General features: G+C 35.4%; 1 protein-coding gene across 1 annotated transcript; it reads left to right on the top strand.

Moving 5' to 3' along the window:
* The first annotated feature begins 13,679 nt into the window (after positions 1 to 13,679).
* LOC128984063 (sentrin-specific protease-like) lies at positions 13,680 to 14,435 on the top strand. Its single transcript, XM_054403347.1, has one exon. It carries the CDS (start codon positions 13,680 to 13,682, stop codon positions 14,433 to 14,435), a length of 756 nt encoding a protein of 251 aa, XP_054259322.1.
* The last annotated feature ends 263 nt before the right edge of the window (positions 14,436 to 14,698 follow it).

Genomic DNA, 14,698 nt, shown 5'->3' with positions numbered 1-14,698 from the left:
TTTGGGCCTTTTAAAACATATTATAATCAGGCTGCAGACAACTGGATGATGACTCACCCTGGCATGCCCATATCATCTTATGACATCCCTCATCTGATTGGTCTTGCTTTCCCTAAAGCATTTGTTCCCACAAACATCCTGAAAGCATTCGAGAACACAGGGATTCATCCCTTCAATATAAATATATAAATTTATATTACTAAATCTATAAACATCATTTGATTAAAAAGTTAAGGAGTTACAAAGATGTATATGAGAACTTTTTTCAATATAAATGTTTTCATAACTGACTTTTAACTTAGGAAACCTCCTTGTTTTATGTATTTTTGTGAAAGAAGCAGAATTATATTCTGATGTAAACAACTCAGACTATAACAGCTCATAAATAAAAAAAATCGACGACAAAGAGCCAGAAAGATAATTGATTCAGACTCAGAAGATGAACTACAGTCTTGAGAATAAACAGCATACTCAGCGACTGCATTGCCAAAACCCCCAGTCCCCCTAGCAGAACCAAATTTGGGTGAGTGAGATAGTTTTGAATATCAATTTTAATCTTATTAGGTGATTATTCTTAGCACTGCATTCAGAATGTAAGATACCATTTTAGTTCATTTTCAAATCTGAATTTTGTACTATGTTACTATGTTTGCTAGTACATTCATAGCTATTTCTAGCTGTATTATTGGCTTATAAACTCTAATCGAATAGTATAATTAATTGCCATTGGAACAGTTAGGTAGAATACCTTATTTAAATTATTATAAAACAGTATAAATGTTTGCATTTATTTGTTTTTTTTTTACAATAAAAGAAACGTATTTGAAAATTATTTAGTTATGACTTTTCATATCCTATTAGAGTGATCAAATAATGTATTAAAAATTTAAAAAAGAATAAGTGGCGAATAGTAAAAGAATGTCACAAATGCCGCCACTACAAGTACATCTTAATACACATTTCAATTCAATAAATGGAGAAATAGTAAATACAATGGAATTATTGAAACATGATCGGGATGAAAAAAATTACAACAGGTTAGTTATTGTTAAGTCAACACTTGCCTACTGAATAGCTTTCAATTTGGCAAGACCAAGTTAGGTTCCTAATGCAACTTTAGACAAATATAAAATATTTAAAATTAAAAACTTTGGGTGTATTGAGTTGGCAATTGATGATGGGCTGCCTATATCTAGGTCTTCCACAAATGTAAATTACCTATCCTTGGTTCCATACTTATGACGAAGGTCGTTTTTAGAAATTAGCTTATATTTTGGACCAGCCAAACCTGCAGATTGATATGACTACCTACAAGACTGCATTAATGAAACCGTGTTCCTTACTGAAAATGGTATAACCGGGTTAATCTATTTCCACATACATTAAAGAACTTCGTAGCATAACTCTAGACTGTATTTTTTCCTGCTCAAAATGCAAATCCAGTACGATACACAATTACGCAGTACGCACCCAGTTAATTAGAGGTTTGAACAGCAAAGAGACAAAAGAAAGGCTTCTACGAGAACATTCCTTTACTTTACAAAGTAATGAGTATATATTATATATATTGTATATTATATATTATACTTTATAATGCGTATGAGTTAGCATTATCTTTCGAAATAACAAAACAAGGTAACAATAAAATATCATCACCAATTTTATTGTAAATAATATTAATAAAACCATAACATTTTGCTCGTGATGGAATCCACCCTAACAAAAGAGGAGTCTGGAGAGCTTTTAGGGCGATCTGGGATGAGTCAACACTGCCTCACCCCGAAACAAAATGAAAGGAAAAATGCACCTAGGCCTAACAAAATTACTATAACAGAAACAAATTTCACTGACACCATTGCCGTTTTGCCCAGAATCACAGGAGAATAAAATCAAAAGTAATTACCCTACCCCTTCTTTGGTCAGTAACCTTAATACAACAAATTCTAAACTAGAAGAAAACGTCATTCCCCAAACCACATCAGAGGAACACAACTTCAACTTGGAGAATGGCCCAAAACACAAATTTGTTTAAAATGGTTGCATACTTTGTTGTAATAAAGGAGGGTAATTTGTTATTTTGGAGGGTATCCTATTAAATACCCTAATACGAGCAATAGCTATTTGTTCGTAAGGTATGCAAAATTTATCTCACAATTCGGTGGCAGGATTTGGCTTACAGTTTGAAATTAGGGGTTTTAGGAAAAATTGGATTGATGAAAAAAACGCTTACCCAGGAAAGCTCATTTTGTAAAAAATTATTAGGCCTGGATACAAATTTTAACTTGGGCTTATGGAGTTTAAAATAAGAACAAAAGAATTACAACATCAGCTGTTAAAAAGACTTATGCAATAAACACACATTGTACGTACAGTACAAAATGTTATTTAGCCTACTAGGAACTGTTAGGCCTACATAGAGAAGTGAAATGCTGAGCGGGGTGAAGCAGTCTACCTCAAGCCAAGGCTGCAGGCCGAGGTAAATAATGGTCGAGGCATTTTGACATTTTTGGGTTGGCTTTAACCGGAGAACAACTAAATAATCAGTAATTTAATTTCGATACAGAGTATTTATAAACTACATCCTGACTCTTAGTTTATTTTACAAGAAGGTATTCTTTTTGTTTCTGAAGAAGTGGGTGATTGTGCATTTTTTGGAGGAGAATAATGGAGAAGTAGTGCCCCATCCTTGGATAAAGAATGATGAATGTTTTTGGCCAAACCTTCTTATCGAAGAGGCTAAAACGGTACATCGAAAGAGAGGTTGAACCGGACAGTACCGATTTGTGGAACAAACACAAAGCAAAGAATAATTGGTAGCAAAATATACGTTACGTTAACAATGATTTATTACTAATAAATTATCTATATATCTTATCTAGTTTAACATAAAATTAATGAAAGTACTAAACGTAAAGGTTCAGTGGTTATTATATGTTATCAAAATAAAAATTTCATTTTATCCTACAAGGAACACAGCAACTCTATGTATATAGAACAGAACTAGTATTCAATTAGAAATTGATATCCTGCATGTATGTTTTTGTAATACGTATTTATTTGTACAATTATTTAAACCGATATTAATTGTTGTCTCTTTAACCCTTCCATTACAGAAACACGCTAACCCATTTGCCTACTTCGACGATTCGGTCTCGCGCAGACAAACAGACACTTGTAATAAAAAAAATGTAAATGCATATAACTGCATATATATTAGGATTACCTGGGCACATAAGGCCGCTGGTTAAGAGAGCAGGCGAATAGGCTAATAGTGTGTTTTGTGAAAGGTATTTACAAATTGCTAATCATTTCAAGAAAAATGAAAAATGTTATACTTTGTATACATTTTTAGAAAGATGTAATTCAGAAATTTTATTTTCACATATAAACCAACTTTGTACTGATATGGATCTGTGTAGTTATGATTGCAGTTGGGTCAAGGAGTATTACGGTTTTACATGCTGCTACGGAAAAACAGGGTCTGGAGAAAACGCATACTGACTTTATGTGTACTTCCATAAAAAAGATTGGGAAGAAAACATTTTTTAAAACCAGTTCTTGTGTTTTTTTACAGATAATGTCTAAAAAGCGAGGGAACAATTTATCTTTGCGCTGGTCCGCTCTGATGTGGAGACTGACATTGAAGGAGTAAGAGGAAGGGAATTAAAACAGAAGGTATTTTGATGACTCTGAAAGCTATTATCAAACACTTCAGAAATATATGTATGCAAGACATCAAACGACAAAAACACTAAAAGTGTTAACAAATATCTATGGCCACCAACGAAGAAAGGAGGCAAAATGGCATCACCATTAAGGGTGCCTGGTGATTTATCAATTCTTTGCAAGTCGCCGAGGAAGTTGGCAACAAAGGCTGATTCACCATCACTTACTCCTGAGACCTCCAGCCAAAATTTGGCAAAACCACTCATACCTTTGCCATCAACATTAAGAGCCGAATCTTGTGCCCAGATAAGCAGTAAGTTAATTATGCAACATTGTAATCCGCACCATTAACAAATGTCAGGGGTAGTAGGTACCTCCTGTAGTCATATTTTGATATTCGACGATCCGTTGAACAGATCCTGGAAACATAAAAATAGACAATTTCAATTAGTATCACCTTGTAATGTTAAAAAAAACGAACAATACGTATAAGTTTTTTAATGTTTTTGTTCTATGTATTTTATGTTAATGTATTAATATCATAGTAAGCCATTGACATAACATACAGTAGTTAAATCTGACATAAAATCGTTGGTGTGGAATTGTATTTTCTTCAACTTTTGTAGTAAACTATTTTTGCCATCTCTTACCATTAGGCCAGTCTCACTAATTACGTTCAATGTAAAAAATTAAAATATACAAAGTTTGAAATGAGAAAAAAATTAAGAAACTCAATAAAAAATCTTGTTGTATTTTTCCTGATGATTTCTGGTCACGAGCTTTAAGTCAATCTGAGGGGGGTCCGATATCAGGAAGTGCCTAAGACTTAATGTCAGATTAATATAAGTAGATAGTGCAGCACTCGTTGACAGCTATACGAAAGGGTCTTCGAAATAGAGAAAGAATTCGTGGAGAAAGAATATTAGCGATGCTACATTTAAGACGCACCAATGAATCTTATAATACATTGGGACTCGGCCATAGTTTTAAAACGCATTAATACTATGGAAAACGCATTAAGGGAACCTGCAGGGTTAACTATTAAGAATATAAAATTATTGCAACCTCTGGTGTTTAAAGTTTAAAAAATTGTACTGCTGGAAGTCGATGGTGACGCTTTAACCACAATAACTTTCTTTGCAATAATTAACACGACACAATTGCAAGCAGATATTTAAATAAGAATAATTATAGATGTTGGATGGTTGAATAATTTTAATCAATCCACTAACATAATCAGTCACTAAAGTGATCAATCAATCATTTTGATGTATTTCAAACTTCGTCAATGTATATCCTGGCAGAAAAAATTGTTGAATATTATTAGCTAGCATAAGTTATTAGCTAAATATTACATAGTGTAGACTATTATTTGATTTTCAATTTATAACTTAAATTATCGTATTAAAACTCAACAAGAATAAGAAGCGGAAAAAGAAGAAGAATAAAACTCTCAATAAGAAGCGGAAAATAGACCAAAGAGAAGCATCAAAGAAGGGGATAAATTTGGACCGGTACAAATTTGCCCCATTGCATTTGGAAATACTAATGTGAGCTGGTTGTAAATGATGCTAATTTGAATTAATATTAAAATTAACTCTTAATTATCATGCCTATAGTAAAATACCAAGTTAATATATTATTCCAATAGCCTAATCTTAAAAAAGTCCTATCCTTTGTTTATGGTAGACCTAGGCCAACAAAAAAAAAACAAAAAAAAACCAACTTTGTTAAAAATCAAACTATGAGCACTAGTTTTCATTGCAATATTGCAGAACCTACATTTGTTACCTTAGAGAAATCTTAAAGAGTTGTTAATTAACCTATCTTTCTTTATTTTTAGAGAAATGCCTTGAAGTTCCAAACCACAACCCGGCAAAAGGCAGTATGGGACCAAGTCGGCATACTCTGCCCAGCTGTTGCAATCCGTAGTCGAAGAATTATAAGAAGCGGAAAATAGGCCAAAGAGAAGCATCAAAGATGTATAAAATCCCTCGCCAAACTTTGGTAAATAAGTTAATAATAAGCATTGCCAGTAAGTATGAAAACCTGTAATATTTAGTGAAGAGGAGGAAGACTGCTTTCTTGTCCACACAATTTATGTCAGTAAAGTGAGCATTCCAATTGGCATGTATGATTTACGACTAACAATAAAGGGATACCTTCATTCAACCAATAGGAAGAAACAATGTTTTAAAAACAATATGCCAGGATATGAGTGGGGGAAATGTTTTCTCAAACTACTTAACACAGCTCTAAAAGAATGTTTTGCAAAATCATTTCGTAGAAGCGTGCTGCAGTCAAAGAAGAAATAATTAATAGTTTCTTTGACAACTTTAAGAAAGAAATTGAAAATGTTCCCGATTGCAACATATTTAATATGGATGAGACTGGTTTTTATGACAATCCATCATCAAAGAAATTACTTTTCCCAAGACCGTTGCGACACCCTGAAAAGGTCCTGAACAAAAAAAAAACTTGCTATACAGGTGTGGTTTGCGGAAGTGCTGATGGGAAACTTCTCCCTCCTTACTTCATTATGAAAGGCAAAAATAAATGGGGTGATTTGCTCCTAAATGCTTCGCCAGGAGCAAGATTAAACATTACAGACAACGGGTGGATGGAGCAAGATGTAATGAAAGATTAGATCGGACACATGTTTTTACCTTTGGCTACACAAGAATGATATAGTCCGAAAAAAGATATTTATTTGCGATGGGCCTCCCGAAACTCTTCAAAAGCATATACATATAACAATGCAATCGGTGTAGCGAAACTTTTAGCTATGCCAAAATGTCCCCTAGAGCGGCAGAAAGGATTTGTAGAGCTGCCGCCTCGGCGAATACTATTACAATTGTGAGGTAATAGAAAAAATAAAGGCAAATTGATTATAGCAAGAAGGCCAGAAAAAAATGATGACACATCTTACAACAAATTTGGACCCTGTCCAGATAGTTTATGGTTTTCCAAAACACTTTGTGGCATCATGCCAAGTATAGTTGTAGTAATAAAGATACTGATGAAAATGATAGAAATCATTTCACTTTTGTCACTTGATAGAGACATTTTCTCCAACACAAGATCAACCAGAAGTTTGGCTCCAACAGGGCGGAGCCACAGCTCACACTGCTGGGCGGTCCATGGAAATGTTAAGAGAGTTGTTCTCTGGATTAAGAGGAGACATTTCCTGGCCCCAAGGTCACCCAACTTATCACTTTGTGATTTCTTTCTGCGGGGCTACCTAAAGGCTGAAGTGTACAAACATAGTCCCAGAACTCTGCAAGAACTAAAAGAACTATGGAAAACTTCAGGGAAAGACTTCGGGAATGTCTTAACAGTTTGGAACATCATTTATCGGACATAATTTTCAAAACCAAATAAAGTGTACTAAGTGATGTAAAATAGCATCATATAGTATATTCACAATAATAAGTAATTGTTCTGTATGTTCTTATTCTTTTTGCAATTGCATATTGAAACCAGTGAGGTTTTTTTGCTGGATTTTCCTGATTGGTACTCTTTTTGTAGGGTGCAAGAACTAAAAGATGCCATTAGGCAGGAAGTGGCAGCCATTCCAAGGGAAGTTAGACGAAGAACCATGGAAAACTTCAGGGAAAGACTTCGTGAATGTCTTAACAGTTTGGGACATCATTTATCGGACATAATTTTCAAAACCAAATAAAGTAAACTAAGTGATGTAAAATGGCATCATATTGTATGTTCACAAATATAAGTAATTGTTCTGTATGTTCTTATTCTTTTTACAATTGCATATTGAAATCAGGGAGGTTTTTTGCTGGACATCCCTGATTGATACTCTTTTTGTAGGGAGGTTTTTGTTGATCTCGTCGCGAACCAAGATATCCGAATTGGTGGTGTTAGACATATAGTAGAGATTGATGAAACTAAGTTCGGAAGGATGAAATACAATCGAGGGCGTTTAGTAGAGGGACAGTGTTTTTTTTTTTTTAGGTATTGATCGTGAGACAAAGGAAACATTTTTGGTACCGGTTGAAAGCAGGGATAGGGACACGCTGTTGGCTGTAGTGAAGCAGCACATTGTACCTGGGACGAAGATCATTAGTGACTGTTGGCGGGCTTATAATTGCTTGCAACACGAAGTTTATGTACACGAAACAGTAAACCATTCAATTGATTTAGTCAACAGTCACAATCAAGCCCATGCCAACACTATTGAGAGAACGTGGAGGGGTGTTAAAGATAGAATCCCAAAGTACTGAAGGCGTAGAGTTCATTTTGTGGGGTATTTAGCTGAGTATTTATTTAAGGCTAAATACCCTAAACTAAACGATCGAATCCACCACTTCTGTTTCGCTGCAGCAAAAGCCGAACCCACCTCAAATAAGGTAACTAATAATTATTGTACATATTTTAAACTGAGTAAAATTAGGCTAGATTTATTCATGTTTATTTAGTTAACACTAATTATCTTAATAATAACGTGGATGATACATGGTCCATTGATAGATTTGTCATTTTTATGGATCAGGTGGCTGAAGGCTACTGTAATTTGTAAGGCCCCGAAAGAGCCGCAATTCTACCTACAGGTCCGAACGGTTATATTTAACCACAGTACACAAGCCCGGTAACATTCCTTCACCAAACATGATGAGGGTGCCACTCAACAGACGGACATTTCTCGAACCAGCAAATTTATGTCCCTCGTCCAATGCTGCAACCTTCCCTGAAACTACAGTATAACATTAAAGACCCTGTTAGAATATGTTCCAAATGCAATCATAGGAATGCCTTAGACTGGTTGAAACGTCCAAGAGCTAATGCCGTAATTTATTTAAAAATTATATATTTATAGTTATCCATTTAAAATTTAAAAGTAGCTGGTAAAAAAGAGTTAATGCCGTAATTTATTCGTTACCAATGTATCTTAATATCTTCTTTAAAATAATAGCCAGCCAACGTACACACCAGAGGGGACAATTTACAACAATTATCCTCAGTACAAGCCATAATAAACCATAAAAATAAACTTATATCAGTTTCGGGCTTAAGTCTCATTGTGCCACTTACGGAAAGAGCTACTTCCAAATCAGGAAATTAAAAAAAAATAATGTTCTCAGGTTAAATTTAGATTTCTGGAATCTAAATTTAATTTACTGGAATCGATAAATTCATATATACTTTTAGATTGGCTTTTAAATCTATTCAAATCAATAAAGTTAACTTTCATTTGTTATAAATGCCTTTAGGTCAGTAACATGCTATTACAACTGAAGTAAGCCTTAAAAATGTATTACTTTTTAGAAATCTTGAAGATGCCCAAGCGGAGGAATTATGATGTAACGTTTTCAAACCTAAGTTGGCATGGTAAAAGAAAACGGTTAAAGCAGATGGAAGAACTCTCCCTTAAGATGGTAGAACAATTATGAACACACCAAAAGATTTTGAGAGTATGCAAGTACCTCCTGGGAATTATATTCATATAGGATTAAAAAAATCAATTGTATTTTATTTAACTATTTAATTTAGCTATTGACATTAAAGTACTACATATCTTGGTTAACATCAATGGTCTGAGCCTGTATCGAAGTTCTCCAAGTGAAATGATTCCGATCCTCTTTTCATTGCCAACAATCCAGCAGTTGGAGAATCTTGTAATCCCAGTTGGTATTTACTATGGTACAAAGAAGCCATTTGACCTTTCATCTTTCTTGTGTTTGTTTATAGAAGAAATGAATGACATATTAATTAATGAGGTGTCAATGAATGACAGATATGTACAAGTTAACTTTCTTGGGTTTTGCTGTGATGCAGCTGCAAAGAGTTATTTAATGGGTGTAGGGGGTCACAGTGGGTACAATAGTTGGACAAGATGCAAGGTAAAAAGGAGTGTCAGTTGGCCCAAAGAGAAGAAAGAGAAGAATCTTCTTACAAATAAATAGTCAGACAAGGACCAATGAACAATTCCTAGAAAACAGTGATCCAAGACGTACAACACCCTTAACACAAATTCAAAATCTCAACTTTGTCAATGATTTTATTCTTGACTATATGCATTTGATCTGTCTTGGAGTAATGCGTAAAATGCTATTCACTTGGTGTTCAGGGCAGCCTATTACAGCAAGAATTTCAGTCAGCCAACAAACAATTTTGTCCGAAAATCTTCTCTCTTTAAGGAATGCAGTCCCTGAAGAACTTGCACGACCTCGTGAACTATAAAATCTGAAATATTGGAAGGCAACTGAATTCAAAACGTTTTTACTTAATTTAGGATCTGTTGTTTTAAAGGATATTTATCCAGACAAGTCCGGAGACTTTTTGACACTTCATATTGCTGTAATTTTACTTAATAGCAATACATGTAAACATAATTATAAGCTCCGTTATAATCAAGATTTGTTAGAACTCTTTGTAACAAATACAATTAACTTGTATGATCAAAGTTTGATAACACATAATTTTCATGGGCTAATACATGTAGTTGATGATGTCATCCACTTTTCTCAAACAATTCCTAATGTCACTTTACACACCATTTCAGCTTTTCGATTTGAAAATCATATGCAGAAAATAAATCGAATGGTTGGATCCAAATCTAAACCCTTAGAACAAGTGGGTTAAAGAGTTGGTGAGCTTAAGGAATGCCTTAGACTGGTTGAAAGGTTCAAGAGTTGATGCCGTAATTTATTCGTTACCAATGTATTTTAATATCATCTTGAAAATAATAGCCAGCCAGCGTACACACAGGAGGGGACAATTTACAACAATTATCCTCAGTACAAGCCCGGTAACATTCCTTCACCAGACATGATGAGGATGCCACTCAACAGACGGACATTTCTCGAACCAGCAAATGTATGTCCCTTGTCCAATGCTGCAACCTTCCCTGAAACTACAGTATAAAATTAAAGACACTGTTAGAGTATGTTCCAAATGCAATCATAGGAATGTCTTAGACTGGTTGAAACGTCCAAGAGTTGATGCCGTAATTTAATCGTTACCAATTTATCTTAATATCTTCTTTAAAATAATAGTATATCACTATCATTTGTTTTAGATAGGCCACTATCATTTGTTTTAGATAGGCCTAGTGCTGTGTTATAAGTTAACTAGTCTATAGATTACACAAACAATATGTACGAGACGGGACACAACCTTCAAGGTTACATGATGGTTTTTAACGATTAACTTATTATGAATATTGTGACCCCCGTAAATTAATATTTTTAATTATATTATCATGCTTTCGTTTTTATCTATATACCATTTTGATAACGGCTGTGTCACTGCCCTATAAATATATTTTAAAATGCTTGTCTTGTTTTATTATAATTTTTATATTTGTATAAACTTGTTACAGAGTCATTGGCAAAAGCCAGAGAAAATGTCAAGGTCTCCGAAATCCATTCTGATCTTGGTAGTGGAACAGAAGAAGGAAAAAGAAACGGTCTGAAAACATAAAACAATTAATTGTAGAAATTCAGATCCGGCTGTATAGTATTTAAATAAAAAGCCAAAGATTAAATGTGGACGATACGAGATAGGCCTAAGCAGTGACTCAGAAAATTCAAGCTGTGTCCTTTTGTTGCCTCTACCTGAATTAAAAAAATTCTATTTCTTATATAACTGATGTATTAACAGTTTCTCCCAAGACAATTTCTGGAAAAAGATATAGGGAAAAGGAGCGAGAAGAGTCAATAACAGCAAAGTAGAACTGTGGAAACTTCACAACACCATAACATACTTCTCAGATACTACTTCTTCGACTGGCAAAAAGCTATCAAAGATGATCTTTTTTTAATTTAGGCCTAGAATTGATTTAAAATCATTTCTTTTGATATAAATCTGCAAATGTTTAATGATGAAATAACATAGTTTAAAACTTTGGACGGTAAAATGTTATGATGGCTAGATAAAAAAAAATCTATATAGGCTACTCACTTTATGTCACATGGGTTTTAGCGAATTTCCTATATAGGGAATAAGCTAATACCGTAGTACTCATGGTAAGACCTGGACCCGGGACCGATTTACTTTTTCGTTTTGAGGTCCCTAGAGGCCAAATACACAATCCATTCAAGTTCATATATAGCGATGGTATATATATTTATATATATATGAGTCGTATAGTTCCAAAACCTGCCTTGTCCACAAAAATTGGAAATTTGATTTTTTACGCCATTTTTTCCAACACTGAAACTTGCATCTGTTAAAGTAAAAAGTACGACCCGAAAAAATCCTATACCATAAAAAGAGCTGAAAATTTCAAGTTAATTCCAGAAACAGTCTTATCCAAAGATAAATGGTTCCAAAACGTGCCTTATCCATGTAATTCCAAAAGAAGCCTACTACAGATACTTCCACTATATTAAGTACTCTGTGGTAATTTCCATAAATTTGACGCTAGAATTTTGGTACATTTTCTTCGTTCTTGACGAACTTATGTGCTAAACTAAGACAAAATTACTTATCACGATGGATTCTAGTAGCGATGGTAGTTTTGTTTCTGTTCAAGAAAGAGGCAGGAAGAGAGTGAGAGATGTCGCCATTTGGAGAAAGAGTGTAGCCGAGCATGAAAGGTACGTTTCGTAATAACGCTAAGTAGGCCTAGCCTGGGCACATTTTTTAGGTTAAGATATCCTTTCTTTTAGCATCGTTTGCCAACTGATCAGAAAGTTTAGCCTACAACCATAAAAAAACTTTTAAGATCTAGATAGCCTTCATAATTTTGTAAATTTTTCAGCTAAACTTCTAAAAAGTAGGCCTAGTGTTTCAAGATTTTGGTTTTGTTACGGATACTCAGGTCAAGGTCTCCCATGGGATGCCTGATTGTGGACACAATAAGAAACTACAGTACGTTTTAACGAGTTTTGAGGGACGTCGGTTTAACCGGAAAACCTTTTATTCGGACTGGCCTCGGTCCCGAGGAGTCCAGATAAGAGGGAGTCTACTGTAAGTACAGATTTGATGATTAAAATTTGATGAATTGGTGATAAATTTCTGTTGCATGTAATTAATCTAGATTTTTGTTTGACGTGTGCTTATTTTGTACACATTGTGCATAATGATGATGTTAATTAAGTAGGCCTGCTGTGGGGCTATAGAATACGGGGGCTGGCTCACATCGCACTCTGATGAGGGTTTTCTCAATCGTACTTAACTTTTACAACAAGCAATTAAGTTTAACAGCCAATGTTTTTGGCCTTGGGTGACCATAAAAATAAACTTAAAACCGTTTCGGGCTTAAGTCTCATTGTGCCACTTACGTAAAGAGCGACTTCCAAATCAGGAAATTCGATAAAAAGTTCTAAGGTTAATTTTAGATTGCTGGAATTGATAAATTAATATATACTTTTAGGTTGGCTTTTAAATCTATTTAAATCAATAAAGTTAACTTTCATTTGTTATAAATGCCTTTAGGTCAGTAACATGCTATTACAACTGAAGTAAGCCTTAAAAATGTATTACTTTCTAGAAATCTTGAAGATGCCCAAGCGGAGGAATTAAAATGTAACGTTTTCAAACTTAAGTTGGCATGGTAAAAGAAAACGGTTGAAGCAGATGGAAGATAGCAGTTCTGAGAGTTTAAATTATCTAAGTGAAAATGATTCCCCAACAAATATTATCACTCACACTCTACATCAGTCAAATTCAGAAAATGAATCCACTGACACTGTAGTTGATAGCAGGGCCTCTGTATTCCCAGGTGGTATTTACTATGGTACAAAGAAGCCATAAATTACCTTTTATCTTTCTTGTGTTTGTTTATAGAAGAAATGAATGACATATTAATTAATGGGATGTCAATGAATGATAGATATATACAAGTTAACTTTCTTGGGTTTTGCTGTGATGCACCTGCAAAGAGTTATTTAATGGGTGTAGGGGGTCACAATGGGTTCAATAGTTGCACAAGATGCAAGGTAAATAGGAGTGTCAGTTGGCCCAAAGAGAAGAAAGAGAAGAATCTTCTTACAAATAAATAGTCAGCCAAGGACCAATGAACAATTCTTAAAAAAACAGTGATCCCCGCAATGCTGAATCTGAACAGAGAAATAAAGATGCCGCGGGCGCTTTATCGGGATACTCTGCAAGGCAGCAACGATTCAATCGAACCCCCACTTGAGGCGGTCATACTGGAGCGAAATGCTCGTATGCACGCGCTAATAGGGAACGTAAAGGAGAATCTGGAGAAAGCGTACCAGAACCAAGCTCGATACTACAACCTCCGCCGCCTACTTGAAAGGAGGAGTCTTCTGGCCCCCGCTCCACCCACAATATGGTCATTTGATTCTATCTTCTTGGTGGCGTGGCGACAATGTGGATTCGCTAGGGTCAAACGCTGGACTGGGGAACAAAATATCCTAGACCGGGACGTCATATTGTTTCCCGTTCATTTAGAGGAAGAATTCCACTGGGTGTTGGCGGCAGCATTTCCTAAGATTTTGGAAATCCACATATATGATTCCCTGCGACGATCACGCCCCAAACTGACCAAGGAGATTCAATCCTACCTAAGCGAGTATGCGACATTCCGGAAAAGTCCTACTATCAGCTGGACACTCGTCCCGAGCTCAGCCTGCCTCCAGCAAAGCCCCGACGGGAATGATTGTGGGTCCTTCGTCTGCTTCTTCGCAGAACAGATATTGAAGAGGCAGTCAACTGACGAAGTCGAATTCAACCCCAGGGAATACCGCAAAACTGTGACCACCGCCCTGAGAAGAACAATCATTATTAGGAATGAACCTCTCTTTCCACTGACCGACAGTCAGCTGGAAACCAGTCGTTGAAATTATGGTTTCAAGTCCGAGGGGGGAAGAAGTGATCGTGATTGCCTGGGATCCCGTGCTAGAAGCCCTCAACGAGGCCATAGAGGAAGATTATGGTGGGACCCCGAGTCCATGTAGGGCCGTAAGACCCGGGGAAAACTCAGACGCCATAGAAGACATATCGTCACCGTCGTCACCTTGTTTGTCAATTCATCCTGTGGAGGATCTAGACATAGAAGAGGAATTTATTGAAGCCCCAGACGAGGTTACCTTGGAAGAGCCGC

The sequence above is a fragment of the Macrosteles quadrilineatus genome, unplaced genomic scaffold, assembly GCF_028750875.1.
Source record: "Macrosteles quadrilineatus isolate MER2022 unplaced genomic scaffold, UCM_ALF_1.0 Scaffold_2__2_contigs__length_208266976, whole genome shotgun sequence".
Classification (NCBI taxonomy): domain Eukaryota; kingdom Metazoa; phylum Arthropoda; class Insecta; order Hemiptera; family Cicadellidae; genus Macrosteles; species Macrosteles quadrilineatus.
The sequence above is the reverse complement of the archived record's forward strand: the minus strand, read 5'-3'. Positions and strand labels throughout refer to the sequence as shown.